The following is a 19,488-nucleotide window of genomic DNA, read 5'->3' on the forward strand; positions in this document are numbered from 1 at the left end:
TTTTACACTGAAATAATGATTCAAAGATGATTCCTTGGATTTACTAAATTTTTTAAAGGTAAGTGGTTGTAGACAATTTATTTGGGCTGAATTTAAAAGAAACAAATTAAAGTTGAACTAAATGTAATTGTTTGTTTAAACTCAACCTATACAAATTGTTTGCAACAAGTTGGCAGAAATCTTTTTTTTTTTTTTTTTTTTCAGTATAGCAGGAACTCATTCGGAACTCCATTTCCCATAATCACTCATGCCTGGGACTACACACACACACACACACACACGCACACACACACGCACACACAATCAATTAACTGATATCACATAAGCTCCATGTTAGCACACTCTCATTGTAAAGTATTGTCTCTGCCACTGGTTAGCAAGTCTAAGTCTAAGCCAAGTCTAAGTCAATCATACCTGATTATTACATTGACCTTGCACGGTTTCATGATTATTCTTTCCCTGTTTAATGCCTGCCTGCTTATTGATCCTCTGCTGGTTTATGATTCTGAATGTGCTGTATAAGCTGGACTGTTTGATGCTCTTCCTATTTACAAACTCAAACCTTATCAGCCTGCCCTGACTATCACCTGCTTGCCAATTGTGAATGTTATCTGCCTGTCTAATGTTTCTGACAGTATCTGCCTGCCCACGACCAGTGCATGATATTAAGTGATACTCTGTTAAATGACGCTGCTTATGGATCAACAGACACATGACTTTGTTACATCAACATCTATGTTATATCCTACCAATAAATTAAAACTGTTGTCAGAAACAGACTCTATTTGTTAAAGTATAAATCCATCATTACTATTTCGATGTGTATAGCACATGTAATTAATCCTCTTGTTTAACTAAAATCACAGCTTTATCCCCAAGTAACCAGGAAATTGTAGACCCATTTCAAACCAAAGACACTGGAAGAAGTCATCTACCCAATTGTGCATGTTCTTGGAGAGAAATGACAATCGGGATATAGAGCATTTCATACAATCAGCACTCATCAGAGTTAAGGTCCATTCAGACCATTCACAAGAACTAAATAAAAAAAATGCTTTTCATTCAGAATTACCCCCTTTACAAACTTCTAAGTGTTCTACTAGTGCAGGAGGCCAAACTCTGTTCTGGGAAGATCTACCTTCCCTCGAGTTTAGCTGGAACCTTGATCAAGCATGCCGGTCTTTAATTACCAAGTGCTCCTTCAGATCAAACTCAGTTAGTTGAGTTGTTGCACTCCTGTAGTGCATCTGACCAGTGACTCCAGCTCGTGTAACTTTTAAAACTATGTGCTAAAATGCTTAGGAAATATTGTGGCTTACTTATGTGACTTTTTTTTTATTCATCTAAAGCTGCTCTGGCACAATGTACTTTGTAAAAACACCACAAAAATAAAGACAAAATATATTTATTACTACTATAAATCTATGTCAGTATATTTAGCAGTTGGTCAGATTACATTCCAGTATGTTATCTATAGGTTTAAAATAGCACATATGTCCAGTGTTGTGTTCATGTTAATGATTTTAATGTAGCAACATAGTCATGTGAGACTATGCAGACAGCTTGGCTAAAACAAGGCTAAACTTGGGCTGCCAGTGAAAATCTAATAGACATCTAAGAATAGCCCAAAACTAGACTAGAACGACTAGACAGACTTTATACTGTAAGTGTGGTCACTCATTTTTGTTTATTTGTTCTTAGATGTCTGTTAGATTTTCACTGACAGCCCAAATTTAGCCTTATTTTAGCCAAGATGCCCATGTTTAGATGTCTATTAGATATCTTTTGAAAACAAAAAAAGCTTGCTGTGATGTAGTGGAATGACAATAAAGCTTGATTTGTTTTTAAAAAGTGTTTTAAGGTTGTGATAACCAGCAAACTTTGTATACATAGTTTTTTTTTTGACAAACTGGAAGGTTGATTATTAGGTTTCATATCAACATTCAATTCACTGAAGATGTGAGGCATGTGCGCATTCTAAGAATGCAGTGGTTCAGTGAGATTATGCAGAGTAACACTCACAGATCGAGATGCTATTGGCATGCCTGTCTCATCTACAGGACCTATTCCAGAAAACTTTATTAAGCGCTCCTCCCGGGTGCCAGAAGTCTTAGGCAGTGTATCAGAACCACTTCGTATTCCCCCATTAGATAGTCCAACTGAAAGAGAACAAGATGACAATTTATAATTGCTAGGAATATAGAGTAACTTATCAAATTACTTTTCAAATTTCTCCAGAGTTAATTACAACCATTGACAGATACTGATGATTTGACAAAAACGATGACTTGTATTGCATGCTCACTCACTCACTTTTATTGGGCTTAGTACCTGCTTTATCAGGGGTTGTCACAGTGGAATAAACAATTACTCTGTTTTGTTATCCAGCACTGAGAGTGCACAAATTTTGAAAAACTCACAATTCTTTAAAGTCCTGGCTTTATACAAATCCTTTAAGTCATTTAAAATAGTGCTAACAACACACACTTTAGTTCCAACCCAAATCAGACACACCTGGGCTAGCTAATCAACCTCTTACTACATCCATGTGTGTTTAGGCAAGATTGAGCAAAAATCTGCAGGACACTGGCCCTCCAGGACCAAGTTTTGGTACCCTTGGTTTAGACCATGGGTACCCAACCATGTTCCTGGAGATCTACCTTCTTGCAGATTTCAGCTGCAACCTTGATCAAATACACCTACCAAGTGCTTCTTCAAGTTGGGTAAGTTGTGTTTGATTTGGGTTGAAGCTAAATTCTGCAGGAAGGTAGATCTCCAGGAATAGCGTTGAGCACCCCTGGTTTAGACCAGCGGTTAAAGACAATGTTTCATCATTTGTTTGTATGCCTGTATAAAAACTGGCTTCAAAGGACTGCTATTCAAGCAACAAGAATGAAACCTTATGTGTTTCTTCTGTATTGTTACTGGGTCTTGGATTTGTTTTTGTTTTTTTTTATTCTGATATACCCAAATTAAATCTACAAAGCTTCCTCAGATAAAACATAAAATGCCTTTCCCACACACACAAAAAAAAATAATAATAATTAAAAAAAAGATCAGGGAGTTGGACTTGTAACCCATCTAAGCCCACTGCTCTGGGTGTATATGTGTGTGCACTTGGATAGGTTTAAAGCAGAGAACCAATTTCAAGTGTGGGTAAAACCAAAGTAAACAAGGCTCACTTCACTCATCTTTTATATCCACTGAAGGATTCTTACTAAAATCTATAATCATCTTTTTAGTTTTAAATATATTGATCATATAAATGGACAAATTACACCATTATCAAGGTCTTCACTATTTAAGAGGGAAACAATCCCTATTCAACTGAATCATCCGCAAAAATTGAAATGACACCTCCCTAGTGGCATTTGAGACTCTTCAGAATAAAGCACAAGTAAAAGATGTGGAAGATCCGATTCTTGCCTGACCCAGTAAAAAGAAATCGGAAAAATCATTTACAGTGCTCAACATATATATGTACACCCCTCTCAAATCTATCTTTTAAATTCATATTTTGAATTGGAAGCTATGCAACATTATATTTGTGCATATACATTAGTCAGTGCCAAATCTGGAGCTTGTCTAACAAAATAACTTAGGATAATGGTCCAACAACTAGTACACCCAAATGTATATGTTATAGAAAAATATTAAATACAAATATTAAAAAGAGGGAAAATCAAGAGAAGCAACAAAATTTATATATTTAGTTAAAATTTTGTAGGTTGTGATTTTTATTTTTTTTTGCTTGAATTTTATTGTATTATCTGTCAATTTCTAAATAAGTTTGGTGACTAAAATATAATTTTAATAAATATATCTATTTAATAAATCTGTGTTGTTTAATAGCACCAAAATACATTGCCTATATTGCCACTGAGAAATGTATAAAATATTAATTTTCAAAATGGGTGTACTCAATTAGGCTGAGCACTGTACTTTCACACACAGAGACTTACAGTATCAGTCCAAAATAAAATCCATCAGCAAACAAATTAGCCCAAAATGAATGTAGCCCACATTCTTTGCACCTTAAAATGTGATACAGTTATGTTTAATAAAATACTTATCACAACAATAAATTAAAGCTGGTGTATATTTGTTTGTATCAAATTTACCAATTGTCTCAGTTGGTCCATAGTAAGATCCAAATGTATGTGATGGGAATCCTCCTCCATTGACCTCAGCGACCTAATGAAGACATTATTGCAAAGTGAAAGATACAGTTTTACAATAGAATGTTTCAACAGTTAAGGAGGATTCACAGAACAGAAAAATATTTAGTGCCAATTCTTCAGAAAACATTGAACACAAAAGTTGTGATTATACTGTAAAAGCATTGCTGCAATCCATACCATGTCAAATAGACAGAATGTAAAAACTTTCCCAGCTTAAATTTCTGATTTTGCTTATATTTCTCTGAAGTAATATGGACACCAAAATGTTCATTTGAGGCCTGGTTGTAGAGTAAGTTTTGGATTTACAAAATCAAACAAATCCAAAGATAAGGTTAAAATGCATGCAGAAAACAGCTAAGGAGTAAAGAGAGCATCAGTTTCAGGTAACACTTTATTTTGATGGTCCATTGAGTATTAGTAGACTGCCTGCCTAATATCTGTTGATACTGCTCCTTCAACAGACTGATTAAAATAAAATTTGCAAGTACATGTCAACTTACACTAACCCTAACCCCAATTTAACAGTCTACTTATAATCTAATGAGAATTAGATTATAAAGCATATAGATGCAATGTAACTTAAATTCAAAAAACGGACCATCAAAATGAAGTGGGACCAGTTTCATTAGTTTCTATTTCATTTACAGGGCAGCAATTTGAAGCAAAAACCCACATCTTTGTGCAATAGACCTGACCATTTTCTACTAAGATTTGGAGCCAAACTAAAGGATGTCTTTTGGATTTTCTTTCTTCAAACATTGCATGACTCAATAATTATTTATACATATTTTATACATATTTATACATACATATATATATATATATATATATATATATATATATATATATATATATATATATATATATATATATATATATATATATATATATATATATATATATATATATATATATATATACATACATACAGTTGAAGTCAGAATTATTAGCCCCCCTTTGAATTTTTTTTTTCTTTTTTAAATATTTCCCAAATGATGTTTAACAGAGCAAGGAAATTTTCACAGTATGTCTGATAATATTTTTTCTTGTGGAGAAAGTCTTATTTGTTTTATTTTGGCTAGAATAAAAGTAGTTTTTAATTTTTAAAAAACATTTTAAGGTCAAAATTATTACCCCTTTTCTATAGCTACATTTCTTTTTGATAGTCTAAAGAACAAACCATCATTATACAATAACTTGCCTAATTGCCCTAACCTGCCTAGTTAATCTAAATACCCTAGTTAAGCCTTTAAATGTCATTTTAAGCTGGATAGAAGTGTCTTGAAAAATATCAAGTAAAATATTATGTACTGTCATCATAGCAAATATAAAATAAACCAGTTATTAGAAATGAGTTATTAAAACTATTATGTTTAGAAATGTGTTGAAAAAATCTCTCAGTTAAACAGAAATTGGAAAAAAAATAAACAGGGGAGCAAATAATTCAGGGGGGCTAATAATTCTGACTTCAACTGTATACAGTTGAAGTCAGAAATATTAGCCCCCCTTTGAATTTTTTTTTCTTTTTTATATATTTCCTAAATGATATTTAACAAAGCAAGGAAATTTTCACAGTATGTCTGATAATATTTTTTCTTCTGGAGAAAGTCTTATTTGTTTTATTTCGGCTAGAATAAAAGCAATATTACATTTTTTATGAACCATTTTAAGGTCAAAATTATTAGCCCCTTTATGCAATTTTTTTCGACTGTCTACAGAACAAACCATCATTATACAGTTACTTGCCTAATTACCCTAACCTGCCTAGTTAACCCAATTAACCCAGTAAAGCCTTTAAATGTCACCATTAGCTGTATAGAGGTGTCTTTAAAAATATCTAGTCAAATTTTGTTTACAGTCATCATGGCAAAGATTTATATATATATATATATATATATATATATATATATATATATATATATTTATATATATATATATATATATATATATATATATAGTTAGGTTTTGTTCATTAGTTTATTTTGATCTGTGGTGTGCCAGTTTATGCTAATCATTTTTTTTTAGTTAAAAAAATTGTGTCTTTCAAAACAAACTCAACACAAAATTTTTGATTCTCAATGAATAAATAAATATTACTTTCAAGTTCAGATCTTGAAAATATTATATTAAATAATATTCATATATGGATATCAGTTTAATTTGCATTTTTCAAAGTTTAAAATCAAAACGTGGTTGAATTTGCAAACATCTTAACTGCATTTAAAAGGAGAAAATTATGTAAATATAAATAATGTTGAAACTACAATATGTAGCTTGTTTCCTTTTCTGGCTACTGAAAACAGAATTAACATACCCTACACTTTAGTCTTTAAAAACACCACAAGGGGGCAGAACAACATAATTTATGTGCCTGGACAAATCCAATCCAAGTCAGCATTACTCAACCAAAGTTTTTATCAAAAGTGCAAAAATGTTTGGTGTGGAATTGACTTAACTTAAATAAGTTCAAATTGTGCATAAAATCAAAATGATGGTAACATGCTCCTTCAACAGACATTTAACTGTCTATAAGAAACTTTGCAAGTCAACTTACACTAACCCTAACCCCAACCTAACAGTCTACTTATAATCTAATGAAAATCAGTTGGCATGTAGCATCTTTAGCATCTTGTGGTTCAGAGTAAATACTTAAACATAAATCAAAATAAATACTTAATTTTCCTTTTTTTTTTTTTTTTTTTTTGTAAATTTGTTGTAAATTTATTGTAATTTGTTGTAAATTTAGTGGACGAAAACATGTTTTTTGTTTACATGTGGTAATAATTAATTCTTTATTTAATTCTTAAAATGGTCGGCCAGATTTACATTTGATTTAGAATTCTAGATTTTCATTCAGATCAAAGAAATTCCAATACACATAATGAGTAATGTGCAGTTTAAGCAATGTGAATTGGTTCATGGTTATACTCTTGCCTTCTGCTGTGAAGATAAACTGTTGAGTATCGGACTCGAGGGAGGTGTAGGAAGACCAGGAGAGATGACTACTACATCCTGGGGTATATCCGGAGTCATGAAGTTCTGTCTCGATCCACTGCCAGGTAGAGCCTCATCTGAGAAAATGATCCGTGAGCCATTGAGATGATCATATACCTCCACTCTTTTCTGAGAGAGAAAACATAACATATTTTATCTGGTTATTTAAATCAGATGGAAAAAAAATAATAATAAATATATATATATGTGTGTGTCTGTGTGTGTGTGTGTTTGTGAGTGAGTGAGTGAGTGAGTGAGTGAGTGAGTGAGTGAGTGAGTGAGTGAGTGAGTGAGTGTGTGTGCATTTCTACATTAGTGTAACAATGTTCAAGGGTAGAAGAAGGTGAGAACTGGGGATAGAGAACAATAAAAAAAACTAAATAAAAAGAAACTACGCATCATATTCTATTGATTCAATGAACCAGAGTAAATTATTAAGCTTATACTGCTGTACCTGATATCACACTAAAAGACAACTAAAATAATTTATTCTGTTGAAATGGAACAGTAATGTAGTCGCAACGTGCCTGGAACTACTTTAGCACATGCAGTTCTATGAAAATAATGCCAAACCTAATGGGACGTGTCCACAGAAGCTCTGGAAATGACAGCACTCTTTTAAATACACTTATGTGCAAGAGCTTCTCCAACTGCAGTGCTGAGCATAAAGCACTCACTTAGGCTGTATCTGAGCCATCCCTTTACCCTTAAATAGTGCATTATTTGAGAAAGCAGCCATATGTGTCCAAATCTATAGGGGACATTTTAAAGTGCACTCAATCAATCCTACAATGCACCACAATAATGACCCAGATAGCATACGAATGTGGGCCACTTTAGGAAGTTATGCGGCAATGGTGGTCTTCGGCCCAGACAAAATGTGACCCTGAAGTGGCCCACTTGTACAATGGGAAATGGGTGCCAAAGATTCAAATTCATATATGGGCCATTTAAGGCAAAGATTTGGCACTTATGGCAAAATGTAATCTGAATGTGAGCCTAATGTGGCCCATGCAGAAAATTATAAATTTGGCCCAAATGATGGAGGACAAATGTGGGCCACAGTTGGCAAAAATGTGGCATAGTCATTTAAGGGTAATCTGGGTCTAAGTGGCTCACAAGTGTTGGTATAATTGTGGCCCAGTTATCTTAAGACATATGTGGGCCACTTTTGGCAAATATTTGGCGCAGTAAGCTCTGGCTGATGCGGCTGTGAGCCTAATGTGGCCCAGTTATTTTAAAACATATGTTGGCCACTTTTGGCAAATATTCGGCACAGTAAACTCTGGCTAATGCAGCCGTTAGCCAATAGTGGCCCAGAGAAGATATGGCAAATGTAGCCGTTATCTTTAAACATATGTGGGCCACATTTGGAGAATATTCGGCACAGTAAGCTATGGCTAATGTGGATTTGAGCCTATAGTGGCCCAGAGAAGATATGGCAAATGTGGCCCAGTTATCCTAAAACAAATGTGGGCCACTTTTGGCAAATATTTGGCACAGTAAGCTCAGGCTAATGTGGCTGTGAGCCTAAAGCAGCCCAGAAAAGATATAGCAAATGTGGCCCAGTTATCTTAAGACATAAGTGGACAACATTTGGCAAATATTTGGAGCAGTAAGGGGTCATAAAAGGGGTTATGTAATTATATAATTATAGGGGTTCTTCTTCAAACCATAGCTCATTGACATGGCAGATATGGGTAGTATTATACACTGTAAAACTTTTCATTGTAAAGTGTGTGTGGATGTTTCCCAGAGATGGGTTTTGGCTGGAAAGGCATCTGCTGTGACATGTGCTGGATAAGTTGGCGGTTCATTCCGCTGTGGCGACCCTGTATTAATAAAGGGACTAAGCCGAAAAGAAAATGAATAAATGAATGAACTTCTGTTCACAGAGACATCAATAATCAGCGAATAAACCTCAACAACAGTGACAATTAACAAAATGAACAAAACTCACAATCATCACAAACAGGATACTAAAAGTGTCAAAATCAACAACGTCAACATAAACAGCAGAATTAAAAGCAAATAATGAAAACTGTAGCATCAGTAAGCTATGTAATGTATTCATACTGCAATGCATGCCGGGATTTTTGTACTTTGCCCCACCCAGCGAGTGTAAGGTGTAGGCCAGATCTGGGCTAGAATAAAAACAAACTGTGGCCCAGAATAGGGCCAGTTCTGGTTCATTTGGTTACATTCGGGCTGATATGTGGTATTGCTTTGGCCTATTTGTGGCCCAGATCTGACAAACAGGAGCGGACCACCCTAGAGCCATTATTTTATTTAGAATGTGGTCCAGATGTAAGTGTCTGGTGTGGGCCGAATCTGGGCCAGAAAAAAGCAAACTGTGGCCCAGAACAGGGTCAGTTCGGGTTAATTTGGTTGAATTCTGACTGATGTTTTATATTGCTATGGCTTAATTGTGTTCACTACAGGAAGGCACAGGATCGCAGGATTATCAAAACACATTGGTTTATTTATAATCACTTACATGGATAAACACAGGAAGAACATGGGGTGAAAGCAGACATCAACAGAGAGAATACCGGACAAGTACTGAATGAAACTAAGGGGTACAAATACATAGGAACATGATGACAATAATTACACACAGGGGATAAACACTGGTGAAGGTGAGGAACATAATGACATGGCAGGAACTAGAACAAAGGAACACATGAGGATGGTCACATGACGAAAACAAACACACTAGGGAGACAGGATGTGACACTAGAAAGTACCCATAGTGCCAAAGTGAATTCCTATCAGTATACGTTTCAAAATAAAATATTATTTAAATCAACATAACATTTGTATACAAGACAAAAATCAAAATACTTCATCTGTTTCATTGCAAATAGACGGCTTGCTCACTTTTAAATAATTATCACAGGGTCTGACCTTGAAGTTTTAATTCTAATCTGTCTGAGAGATTTATCAACCAGCAAAGGCAAAGCTGTCAATTAGTAACTTTTTTAATGTAATGGCTAATTCATATGACAATTTGCTAATCCCCCAATAATGGTTGGGTTTAGGGTGGGGTTTGGTGCCATGCCTCCTTTTGAAAATTATACATTTTCGTACGACTTAGCATTAGTACAAATTAGTCACTAAACTAACAAAAAGTCACATTTCCTCATGAGATCAGGCTGGCTAAGCATAAACAAATAGTATTCCTTTGGAATGGATTTAACTTGCTCGTTTTTATTCACTCGATCAAGTGGGATTATGTAGGGAATAGTTAATGAGGGTATAGGTTTGATTCAGAAACAGCATCAGTGTCTGGCTATGCTGCATTCTGCATACTAAAAATGTGACACTCACATTGACAACAACAAAAATATATGTATTTCCCTTCCCATCAGATTCATTTGTTACTTATTCTCCCACTATACACAATTGTGTTCAATTTACATCTTTCAGACTCTTCGATTGAACAATTAGACGTTAAAATGACATCCTATAAGGGTGCAGAATGAAAATTTTTATGGTGTCCTTTTTGGACTTAGACACAGCCTTAGATGAAATCAACTAAAACATTATTCTCTTAAAATCTCAGCAGAGGATAGATAAACAACTCAACAGAATCGGCAGCTTCACCTACAACTTACCTGCTTGACTTTATTACAGTCAGTTGTCTTCAAATGTCCCCCATCACATTTATTAAGAATGAAATGCTTTAGTTGTTTTATCATGATCCTCTGCTGAGATTTTGAGAGATTTAATGTTTTAGCTGATCTAAGGTTGTGTCTAAGTTCAAAAAGGATGTCATATAAACTTTCAGGGGACGTCATTTCAATGTCTAATTGTCCAAAATAAACGTCTAAAAGATGTCACGATTGTGTTTTGTGGGCTGAAATCAAGAAAATTGTACATCATTGTGCAGTTTTGTGTGCTTTCACACCTAGACTTTGTTTCGGAACCTGATCGTCGGCTCATTTGCTTATATGTGAATCCAGCAATCACGCTGGGATCTGCACCAAAACAATTGGTCCGAGATCACCTGAATGAGGTGGTCTCAGCTCGATTGAATCAAATTCAGGAGCGGATCGATTGCAGTGAGAAAGCAATACAAGCCGAACCAGGCTATATCACAGTGTATTATGGATATGTAATAGGCATACATGGCTATATGAAGAGAGAATTATGAGTAGGCCGGGATATCATTCCTACCGGTAAATGTGCATTTCATGTCAAATACAAAAGTGAAAGCATGCTGAACTATTAACGAGAGCTGTTAATCCGTTAGGAAAATTGACCGAACTGCAGTCTTGGTTTATCTGATATTTATATAATGTAAATATATGTAATGTAATGTAAATACATATGTAATGTAATGTACATGTATATATGTAAATATAATGTAAATTATATATCTATAAAGCCTATAATGCATAAGCCACCTGCTATGTATGAGAAAGTGTTACCTCTGATTTATATTTGGTGACAATGTCTGTGGGTGTCACTATTCAAAACTAAAGTGCAGCTTGTCGCTTATAATGTCTTATTACTCATCGTCATAAATTAAAATAAGAATGCTTGACAGCTGAGCGGGACTCTGCAAAACAAACCCTGAAACTCTGACCAATGTGAGGAGAGTTTACTTGCACATGACTTGTTTTAACTCTTTTGGTCCATTTAGAGACTTTGCCCTGTGAAAGTGAACTGCACCAAGAACAAAGTGCAACAATGTAACAATTTTAATCCCTGTTTTGGAACATAAGAATCGATCCGCAGGTGTAAAAGCACCCTTAGATTTAAGTTCTTCCCATTTTTAAGATTTAAGTTCCTCCTATTATGACAATCCTAGATCTTTATTGTTTTGATTGTTCTAAAGATTATAGTATCTCATTAAAATCTTCTCTGGTGTAAGTTGTGTTAAGAGGGACTGAAACTTCTCGGAAGGATGTCAGAAGTGGCCTGATCACGAATCGTGAATATTATGCACCAATAACAAATCCTTATATAATTGCATGTAGGATATTTTGTCATATTTTTAAGTTCTCATAAGAATTTTAAAATCATTTAGTGTGTTAAATGGGGACCACATTACTACCTCATTATGTGCCCTTTTTTATTAAAAGTAGTTATGTTCTTCATACAAACTCCCTAAGGTTTGACAATTGGCCATCAGGGTCATGAAGAGGTCACTAGAATCTGCCATAAGATGTGTGAGTGTTGACAATATCTTAAGTAAGCATTAAGTTTTGCATTGCCAAACTTCTGCCTGACCTCCTTTCCTCTCCCTCTGGACTTAAACCCCTCCATCCCTTATGCTCTGCTATCTCTGGGACCTGAATTATGCTCCCCCTCTCAGTTTGAACTTTAGGGGTCATGGGAAGATCCATGTGTTCTCACAGAGGGTGAAACTGTATCTTGTTAAATCATGGCAATGTCTTTGTTAGTAAGGACTGTGGCTTTTTCATGGAAATCCAAGTGAGTCCATAAATAGCTCCCTCTTTCTCTTCTCCTGTCATTGAGTAAGGGGTTGTTTGTAAGGTTTCTTTCTTTCGTTGTTTCCAGGGCTTCTCTCGAGGTGATGCTAATGACCCAGAAGTTGCCAGGAATCATAGGTGTACAGTGCATCAAGAAAGTATTCATAGCACTTCACTTTTTCCATATTTTTTATATTACAGCCTTATTCCAAAATGGATTAAATTCATTTATTTACTTAAAAATTCTACACACAATACCCCATAATGACAATGTGAAAAAAGATTTTTTGAAATTCTTGCAAATTTATTAAAAATAAAACACCTGAAAAATCACATGTACATAAGTATTCACAGTTTTTGCTCAAAATTTGTTGATGCACCTTTGGCAGCAATTACAGCCTTGAATCTTTTTGAATATGATGTCACAAGCTTGGCACACCTGTCTTTGGGAATTTTTGCCCATTCCTGTTAGCAGTACCTCTCAAGTTCTATCAGGTTCGATGGGAAGCGATGGTGTACTGCCATTTTCAGATCGCTGCAGAGATGTTCAATAGGATTTAGGTCTGGGCTCTGGCTGGGCCCCTTAAGGACATTCACTGAGTTGTTGTGAAGTCACTCTATTGATATTTTGGCCTGCTGGAAGATGAACCACTCTGAAGCAGGTTTTCATTCAAGATGTCTCTGTACATTGCTGCATTCATCTTTCACTCTATCCTGACTAGTCTTCCAGTTCCTGCTGCTGAAAAACATCCACACAGCATGATGCTGCCACCACCTTGCTTCACTCTAGGGATGGTATTAGTCTGGTGATGAGCGGTGCCTGATTTACTCCAAACGTAACGACTGGCATTCACTCCAAAGAGTTAAATTTTAGTCTCATCAGACCAGAGAATTTTGTTTCTTATGGTCTGAGAGTCCTTCAGATGCCTTTTGGCAAATTCCAGGTGGGGAGTGGCTTCCATCTGGCCAATTTACCATACAGGCCTAGTTGGTGGATTGCTGCACAGATGGTTGTCTTACTGTAAGGTTCTCCTCTCTCCACAGAAGAACGCTGGAGACAAAGTGACCATTAGGTTATTAATCACCTCACTGACTAAGCCCCCCGCCCCCCTCCCCCCAGCTTGGATGGCCGGCCAGCTCTAGGAAGAGTCCTGGTGGTTCCAAACATTTTCACTTGTGGATTATGGAGGCCACTATGCTCATTGGAACTTTCAGAGCAACAGAAATTTTTCTGTAACCTTCCCCAGCCTTGTGCCTCGAGACAATCCTGTCTCGGAGGTCTACAGACAATTCCTTTGTCTTCATGCTTGGTTTGTGCTTTGACATGCACTCTCAACCCTGGGACCTTATATAGACAGGTGTATGCTTTTTCATATCATGTTCAATCAACTGAATTTACCACAGGTGAACTCCAATTAAGCTGCTGAAACAACTCAAGAATGATCAGTGGAAACAGAATGTACCTGAGCTCAATTTAGAGCTTCACAGCAAAGGCTGTGAATACTTATGTACATGTGATTTTTCAGGATTTTTATTTTTTTATAAATTTGCAACAATTTCAAAAAATATTTTTTCACATTATCATTATGGGGTAATGTGTATAGAATTTTAAGGAAATAACTGAATTGAATCTATTTTGGAATAAGGCTGTAATACAAAAAAATGTGGAAAAAGTAAAGCGCTTTGATTACTTTCTGGATGCAATGTATGTGCAAGCACTTCAAAAAGTGAAGAAAGCAAGAAATTTTAATGCGACAGATCATTCAAAGGTTTGGCTCACCTCAGACTGCATGTCATCTGCAGGGATCCTAGTCAGTAATTCCTCAGATCTCAGATGTATTGCCTGAAAGAAATACAACAGCACATCATAATGCATTCAAAATATTAATATTCTTTGACAGCACATCCATCATGCAGACACTTTATTTTAAATATGTGCTCCATATATGTGCTGCAATTTGTATGACATTTTTCAAATGATAGATTGATAAATGAATTCAATAACATAAACCTCATGTTGCATTCACAATGACGTTAATTTCCTCGCAGTGAAATTCTTTTTATCATATATTTATTGAGGTATTTGTTTGAATGTTTTTAAGAAATAATATTCAAACCCTTAGCAGTTGATCCACGACATTTTGAAAATGTAGTTTTCAGTGAACAAACCATCATAAAGAAAAACTCATGATACTATTATTGAGACAATCATAATTAGCCTATTCATTTTCCTTTGCGCTTCTCCATGTGCTTCTCCATCCTGCTATATCAGTTCAGTATGTTCGCTATGCTACATAGCTGCCCCCTGCTGGTCATGTCTTTTTTGTGTTAGACCATCCTGTGTGGTTGCGCGTGGTCACGTTCATTCACTCGTGCATTCTCAGTGGCCACATCTGTAGCTGTTCGTTCACCTTCGGCTTAGTTTCTCACTGATTAGGGGTCACCACAGCAGAATGAGCAGTACTGGGAAACACCCATAAACTCCTACATTCACACTCATTCATTACGGCCACTTTGGTCAATCCAGTTCACCTATAGCGCTTGTCTTTGGACTGTGGAAACCAGAGCACCCAGAGTAAACCCACACGAATACGGGAAGAACAAGCAAACTCCACACAGAAATGTCACCTGGTCCAGCCGGAGCTTGAATCAGCGACAGTGCTTACCACTGACCCACCATGCCACCTCTAGCTGTTTACATAAAGTAGATAAATTCCCAAAAAGTAGCTAGATATCATAATGTGATGATTAGCATATTTACTGTCATCACTGCAATGTTTTTACACTTTGCCTGATGTCATCCCATTTTTGTTTGCCTTTCTTCTATTTCAGGGGTGCCTAAACTTGGTCCTGGAGGGCCGGTGTCCAGCGTATTGTAGTTCCAACCTAAATTAAACACACCTGAACCAGCTAATCAAGCTCTTTCTAGGTGTACTAAAACTTCCAGGCAGGTGTTGAAGGAAGTTGGAGCTAAACTATGCAGGACACCGGCCCTCCAGGACCGAGTTTGGACACCCCTGTCCTAATCTATGTGCTCACACAATTAACAATTTTTTTTCCAACTTTCCAATTGACTTTTTTCCCATTTCTTTTAAATTTTAAAAATGTACACATGCTTTTTTTCAGACGGGTAAATAAATATGAAGCAGTAACTACAGCAAATTGGAATTTGAAAACACTGGTCCATACTGTATGAAGTAATGTCTAATAACAGGCCCATGCCATTTTTCCTGCAATAGTGTGAATATATCCTGCAACCATAGTGACAATGAAAGTAAACATCAAAGATGTCAACTTTTATAATACTGAAAATTTTTATTTACACAATTTTTATTCACAAATTCTTATAGGTGTCACAGCACACATTTTTACATTTTTTTAAATTGTTATTAACTAGGTTACACATAGACCAAAAAAATTAAAAGCTGATTCTCTGTCTTTGTGAGTCCACTAAACCACGTATTCAGTTTGAACCTGTCCAGTATGTCTTGCCTAAATAATATTCAATTGCATATTCAGTTGCTTTTGATCAATTCATTATTCTGTGAAATGTACACAATACTATTGTTTATCATAAAAAGTAAGAATAACTGCTTTATTCCCCAGTTTCACTGGCTCATACTCATTCCATTGTCTCAGACAGAGGAATTTTGTGATGTGGTCATGATTCATATGGCATATTCACACAGTGTTGAAATTGAATCGCTTAATTGTATCTATACATTTTTTGGCACTTTTGTCTGATGATAATAATAGATTGTGCAAAAATATATAAAATGTGGGTAAGAAACATAAAATATGTTAGTTTGCCACCAATTGGGTCAGTTGGCATTTCTGTATGGAGTTTGCATGTTCTCCCCATGTTCGCGTGGGTTTCCTCTGGGTGCTCTGATTTCCCCCACAAATCCAAAGACAAATGGCACAGGTGAATTGGATGGGCTAAATTGTTCGTAGTGTATGTGTGTGAATGAGAGTGTATGGGTGTTTCCTAGTGATGGGTTGCAGCTGTAAGGGTATCAGCTGCATAAAACATATGTTGGATAAGTTGGTGGTTCATTCCACTGTGCCGACCCCAGATTAATAAAGGGACTAAGCCAAAAAGAAAATGAATGAATGAATGACACCCATTGGTCGAACTAGGTATTACACGCCAGGTTCAAAACACATCAGATTGACGACATCAACAGGAGTGTGCCAGACTATCAAACCTAAAGGCTGATTTAAGTCGTGTTCTAAATAAAAGCAATGGCATGCCATAAAAGGAATATTTTTAATATTAAAAGGAATTTTTATACTAACCAATACCTAAAATTTATATTTTAGAAATGGCTTCTTTTTCTTGCAGCTGAACAACAGGAAAAACTGACAATGATCACCTCAGGTACACCTTATGTGCTTTATTCAGTGTTAAATGCTAATAATGTGAGTTTGAATGCTACATTTATTGCCATACTACTGAAAGCAGCAGCAGATAGTTCACCTCAGATCTTGATAATAAAATAAACCATTTAAAATTGAACTTAAGAACTGTGACTCAGTGTAAGCCAACACATATCACTGACTCAGCATGTACATTTAATGTCAAAGATGTTTAATATGTATTAATTAGATTATAAACCTTACCATTTCGTAGGAATGCAGTAAGCTCACTATTATGTGCTTCTGAATGGCTATATTTAAACAGGCCCATATTCAGCCTGGTGAAAGGTTTTTTTTTTTTTTCAAAAAGTGGAACTTTTTGCAGTTTTGCCTCATTTTTTATCTTATTATACAATTTAAATCCTGCATTTTAGTGACATTTTAAGCATTATTTTTAGCTAAACTAGCATCAACTACACTTTTTGATTAACCAAAAATATTTCCTAAAGATTTAGAATAAAGAAATGAGAATAAATACTTATTTTTAAAATACAAATTTATTACATCATGTATCATTAGAAAAAAAAAAAAAAGGAATCTGTTATAGTTTTAAATTTAAAACTGGAGCCTATTCTACTTATTATGCAAATAACAACCAGGCCAGCACATTTAACTGTCCTCGGTCAGATTTTTTTATAAATAAAAAAATTATAATTAAAACATAATATTAATATTAATAGTAATATTAATGTAGATCTTTACATTTTTTTACAATTTTAAAAAGTACATTTGAAAATTCATGGATAACAACAATAGCCAAAATAGTATTCACATTAATTTTAATATGGTCTACTTTTGGTGCTTTACACCTTTTTATTAGTCTTTTTTGTTTCAAGAATAGGGTCCAAGATTTAGAATAAAAGTTACTTGTAAAATGTTTTCTCTATTCAAAAACAATACAGTAGCGAAAGATGACTTCTCGACAGTAAAATGAAATTACTTGTTGGCATTGGCTAAAACTGTTTAGCTGAAGTCACACCAAAGCGGCAGCCAACAGAGAATTCCGCTTGGTCTTAAAGCTTTTTTTGATGGGTTATTGTCACCGGCATGGAAAGCACATTTTCAAAGCAGAATATCTGACTTTAGCATTGTTTTTCAGATAAACAAGTGTTCACCTAATATGTTTCTTAAATATCTGCAAACATATTATTGTATTTGTATGCTTTAGAAGAGTCTTCTTACATACAGCACTTTTAAGATAATAATGTGTTGTTGCCAGGGCATTGAATAAAAGTGTCATACTTTTCAACCATAAACATGTGAAAACCATGGCGGAATACCAATAGAAGGACCTCTTGTAAACAAGTAAACCGAAAATATGTTAACAAACAGAATTATTTCAAATAAGGACTTTTCCAATCGCTCTTCAATTTTGTTTTTTTTTTTTTCATTATTTTTGTTACATGACAACCAGTGAACTGTCCACATTAAAAGTTTCATATGACTTTAGCTTTCCATTTGACATCAACATTTCCCACTTTGGGAGAGAAATCAAGAACTGAGCGCTCCTGTGTTTTCCACTCTAGATGATTAACTATAAACTGGAGATCATAATGACTGCCGTCAGTTTCCTAAACGCTGTATCCACTGCTCTGAACACTGGGCTATTCACACAGGGGATTATATGTTGGGCTATTCTCTTTCTCTCTTTCTGTTTTCTCATTCTCTTGGCCCAGATGACTCACCAGTCTTGAATGAGCTCCATTGCATAACAGAGAAAACAACAATTGAGTGTGTGTTCATGTATGTGTGCTTCACAATGATCTCTTAGTATGTGAGGACCGACAATGGGGGCGTGTTTATTTGCATGAGTGTAACTGCTTAAAAACAAATACATTTACATGCGCTATATCAATTAGTGGGTGTGAATTAAAAGAAAATGGAGAGTTTTTAAGTGAATGCAAAATCATTGTTATACTATTTCTCCATTTTTGTCTTATTGTAAAATTAAATTGTGGGTTAAATGCTTAAAAGGCTTATCAGGTGAATGCAGTCGTTTTTTTTTTTTTTGAAGTAAGACAAAATTTTGCTGTTAAATGGTAAGTTTTAGGGCAACAAATATTTGAAACTGAATGCAAAATGTCTGTGTTCACAGTGATAACAAAAAGTTTTGCACAACATGAGCCCAATATGCTATGAGAAGTACTCATATTCGTTTTTTAATGAAGTGTGGTTTACCAACTGTCTATTTTTGCACAAAAAGTGATGTAAAATATTAACATATTCACGAGTTCGCCTGCACATTCAGTCATGATGGATGATGGTAACCAAACTTTGGCTTACAGTCCCTCAAAGAAGGCTTGAACCTTTTGTCCTTAAAGGAGGCTCGAGGCTTACAGTAGGTAATCAAGGTACACATAGACACACACACATGAATGAACGTTCTGAAAAATAAAGTTTGTTGTACAGTTGGCAGTTCACTTCCATTATTTGGTACGATTGCATTCATATCA

The 19,488-nt window shown here is 35.2% G+C and overlaps 1 protein-coding gene across 2 annotated transcripts in view; it reads right to left on the reverse strand.

Moving 5' to 3' along the window:
* The window catches only part of sorbs3 (sorbin and SH3 domain containing 3), an 83,764-nt gene that overhangs the window by 29,757 nt on the left and 34,519 nt on the right, over positions 1-19,488 (reverse strand). For both annotated transcript variants that reach the window (XM_056463156.1, XM_056463155.1), the window contains exons 2-5: positions 14,397-14,459; positions 7,116-7,304; positions 4,122-4,194; positions 2,023-2,159 (exon numbers count right to left, since the gene is read on the reverse strand). In XM_056463156.1, the coding sequence (XP_056319131.1) occupies positions 2,023-2,159; positions 4,122-4,194; positions 7,116-7,304; positions 14,397-14,408 (411 nt within the window). In that variant the 5' untranslated portion in view covers positions 14,409-14,459. The remainder of the gene's footprint in view (positions 1-2,022; positions 2,160-4,121; positions 4,195-7,115; positions 7,305-14,396; positions 14,460-19,488) is intronic.

The sequence above is a fragment of the Danio aesculapii genome, chromosome 8, assembly GCF_903798145.1.
Source record: "Danio aesculapii chromosome 8, fDanAes4.1, whole genome shotgun sequence".
Lineage (NCBI taxonomy): Eukaryota > Metazoa > Chordata > Actinopteri > Cypriniformes > Danionidae > Danio > Danio aesculapii.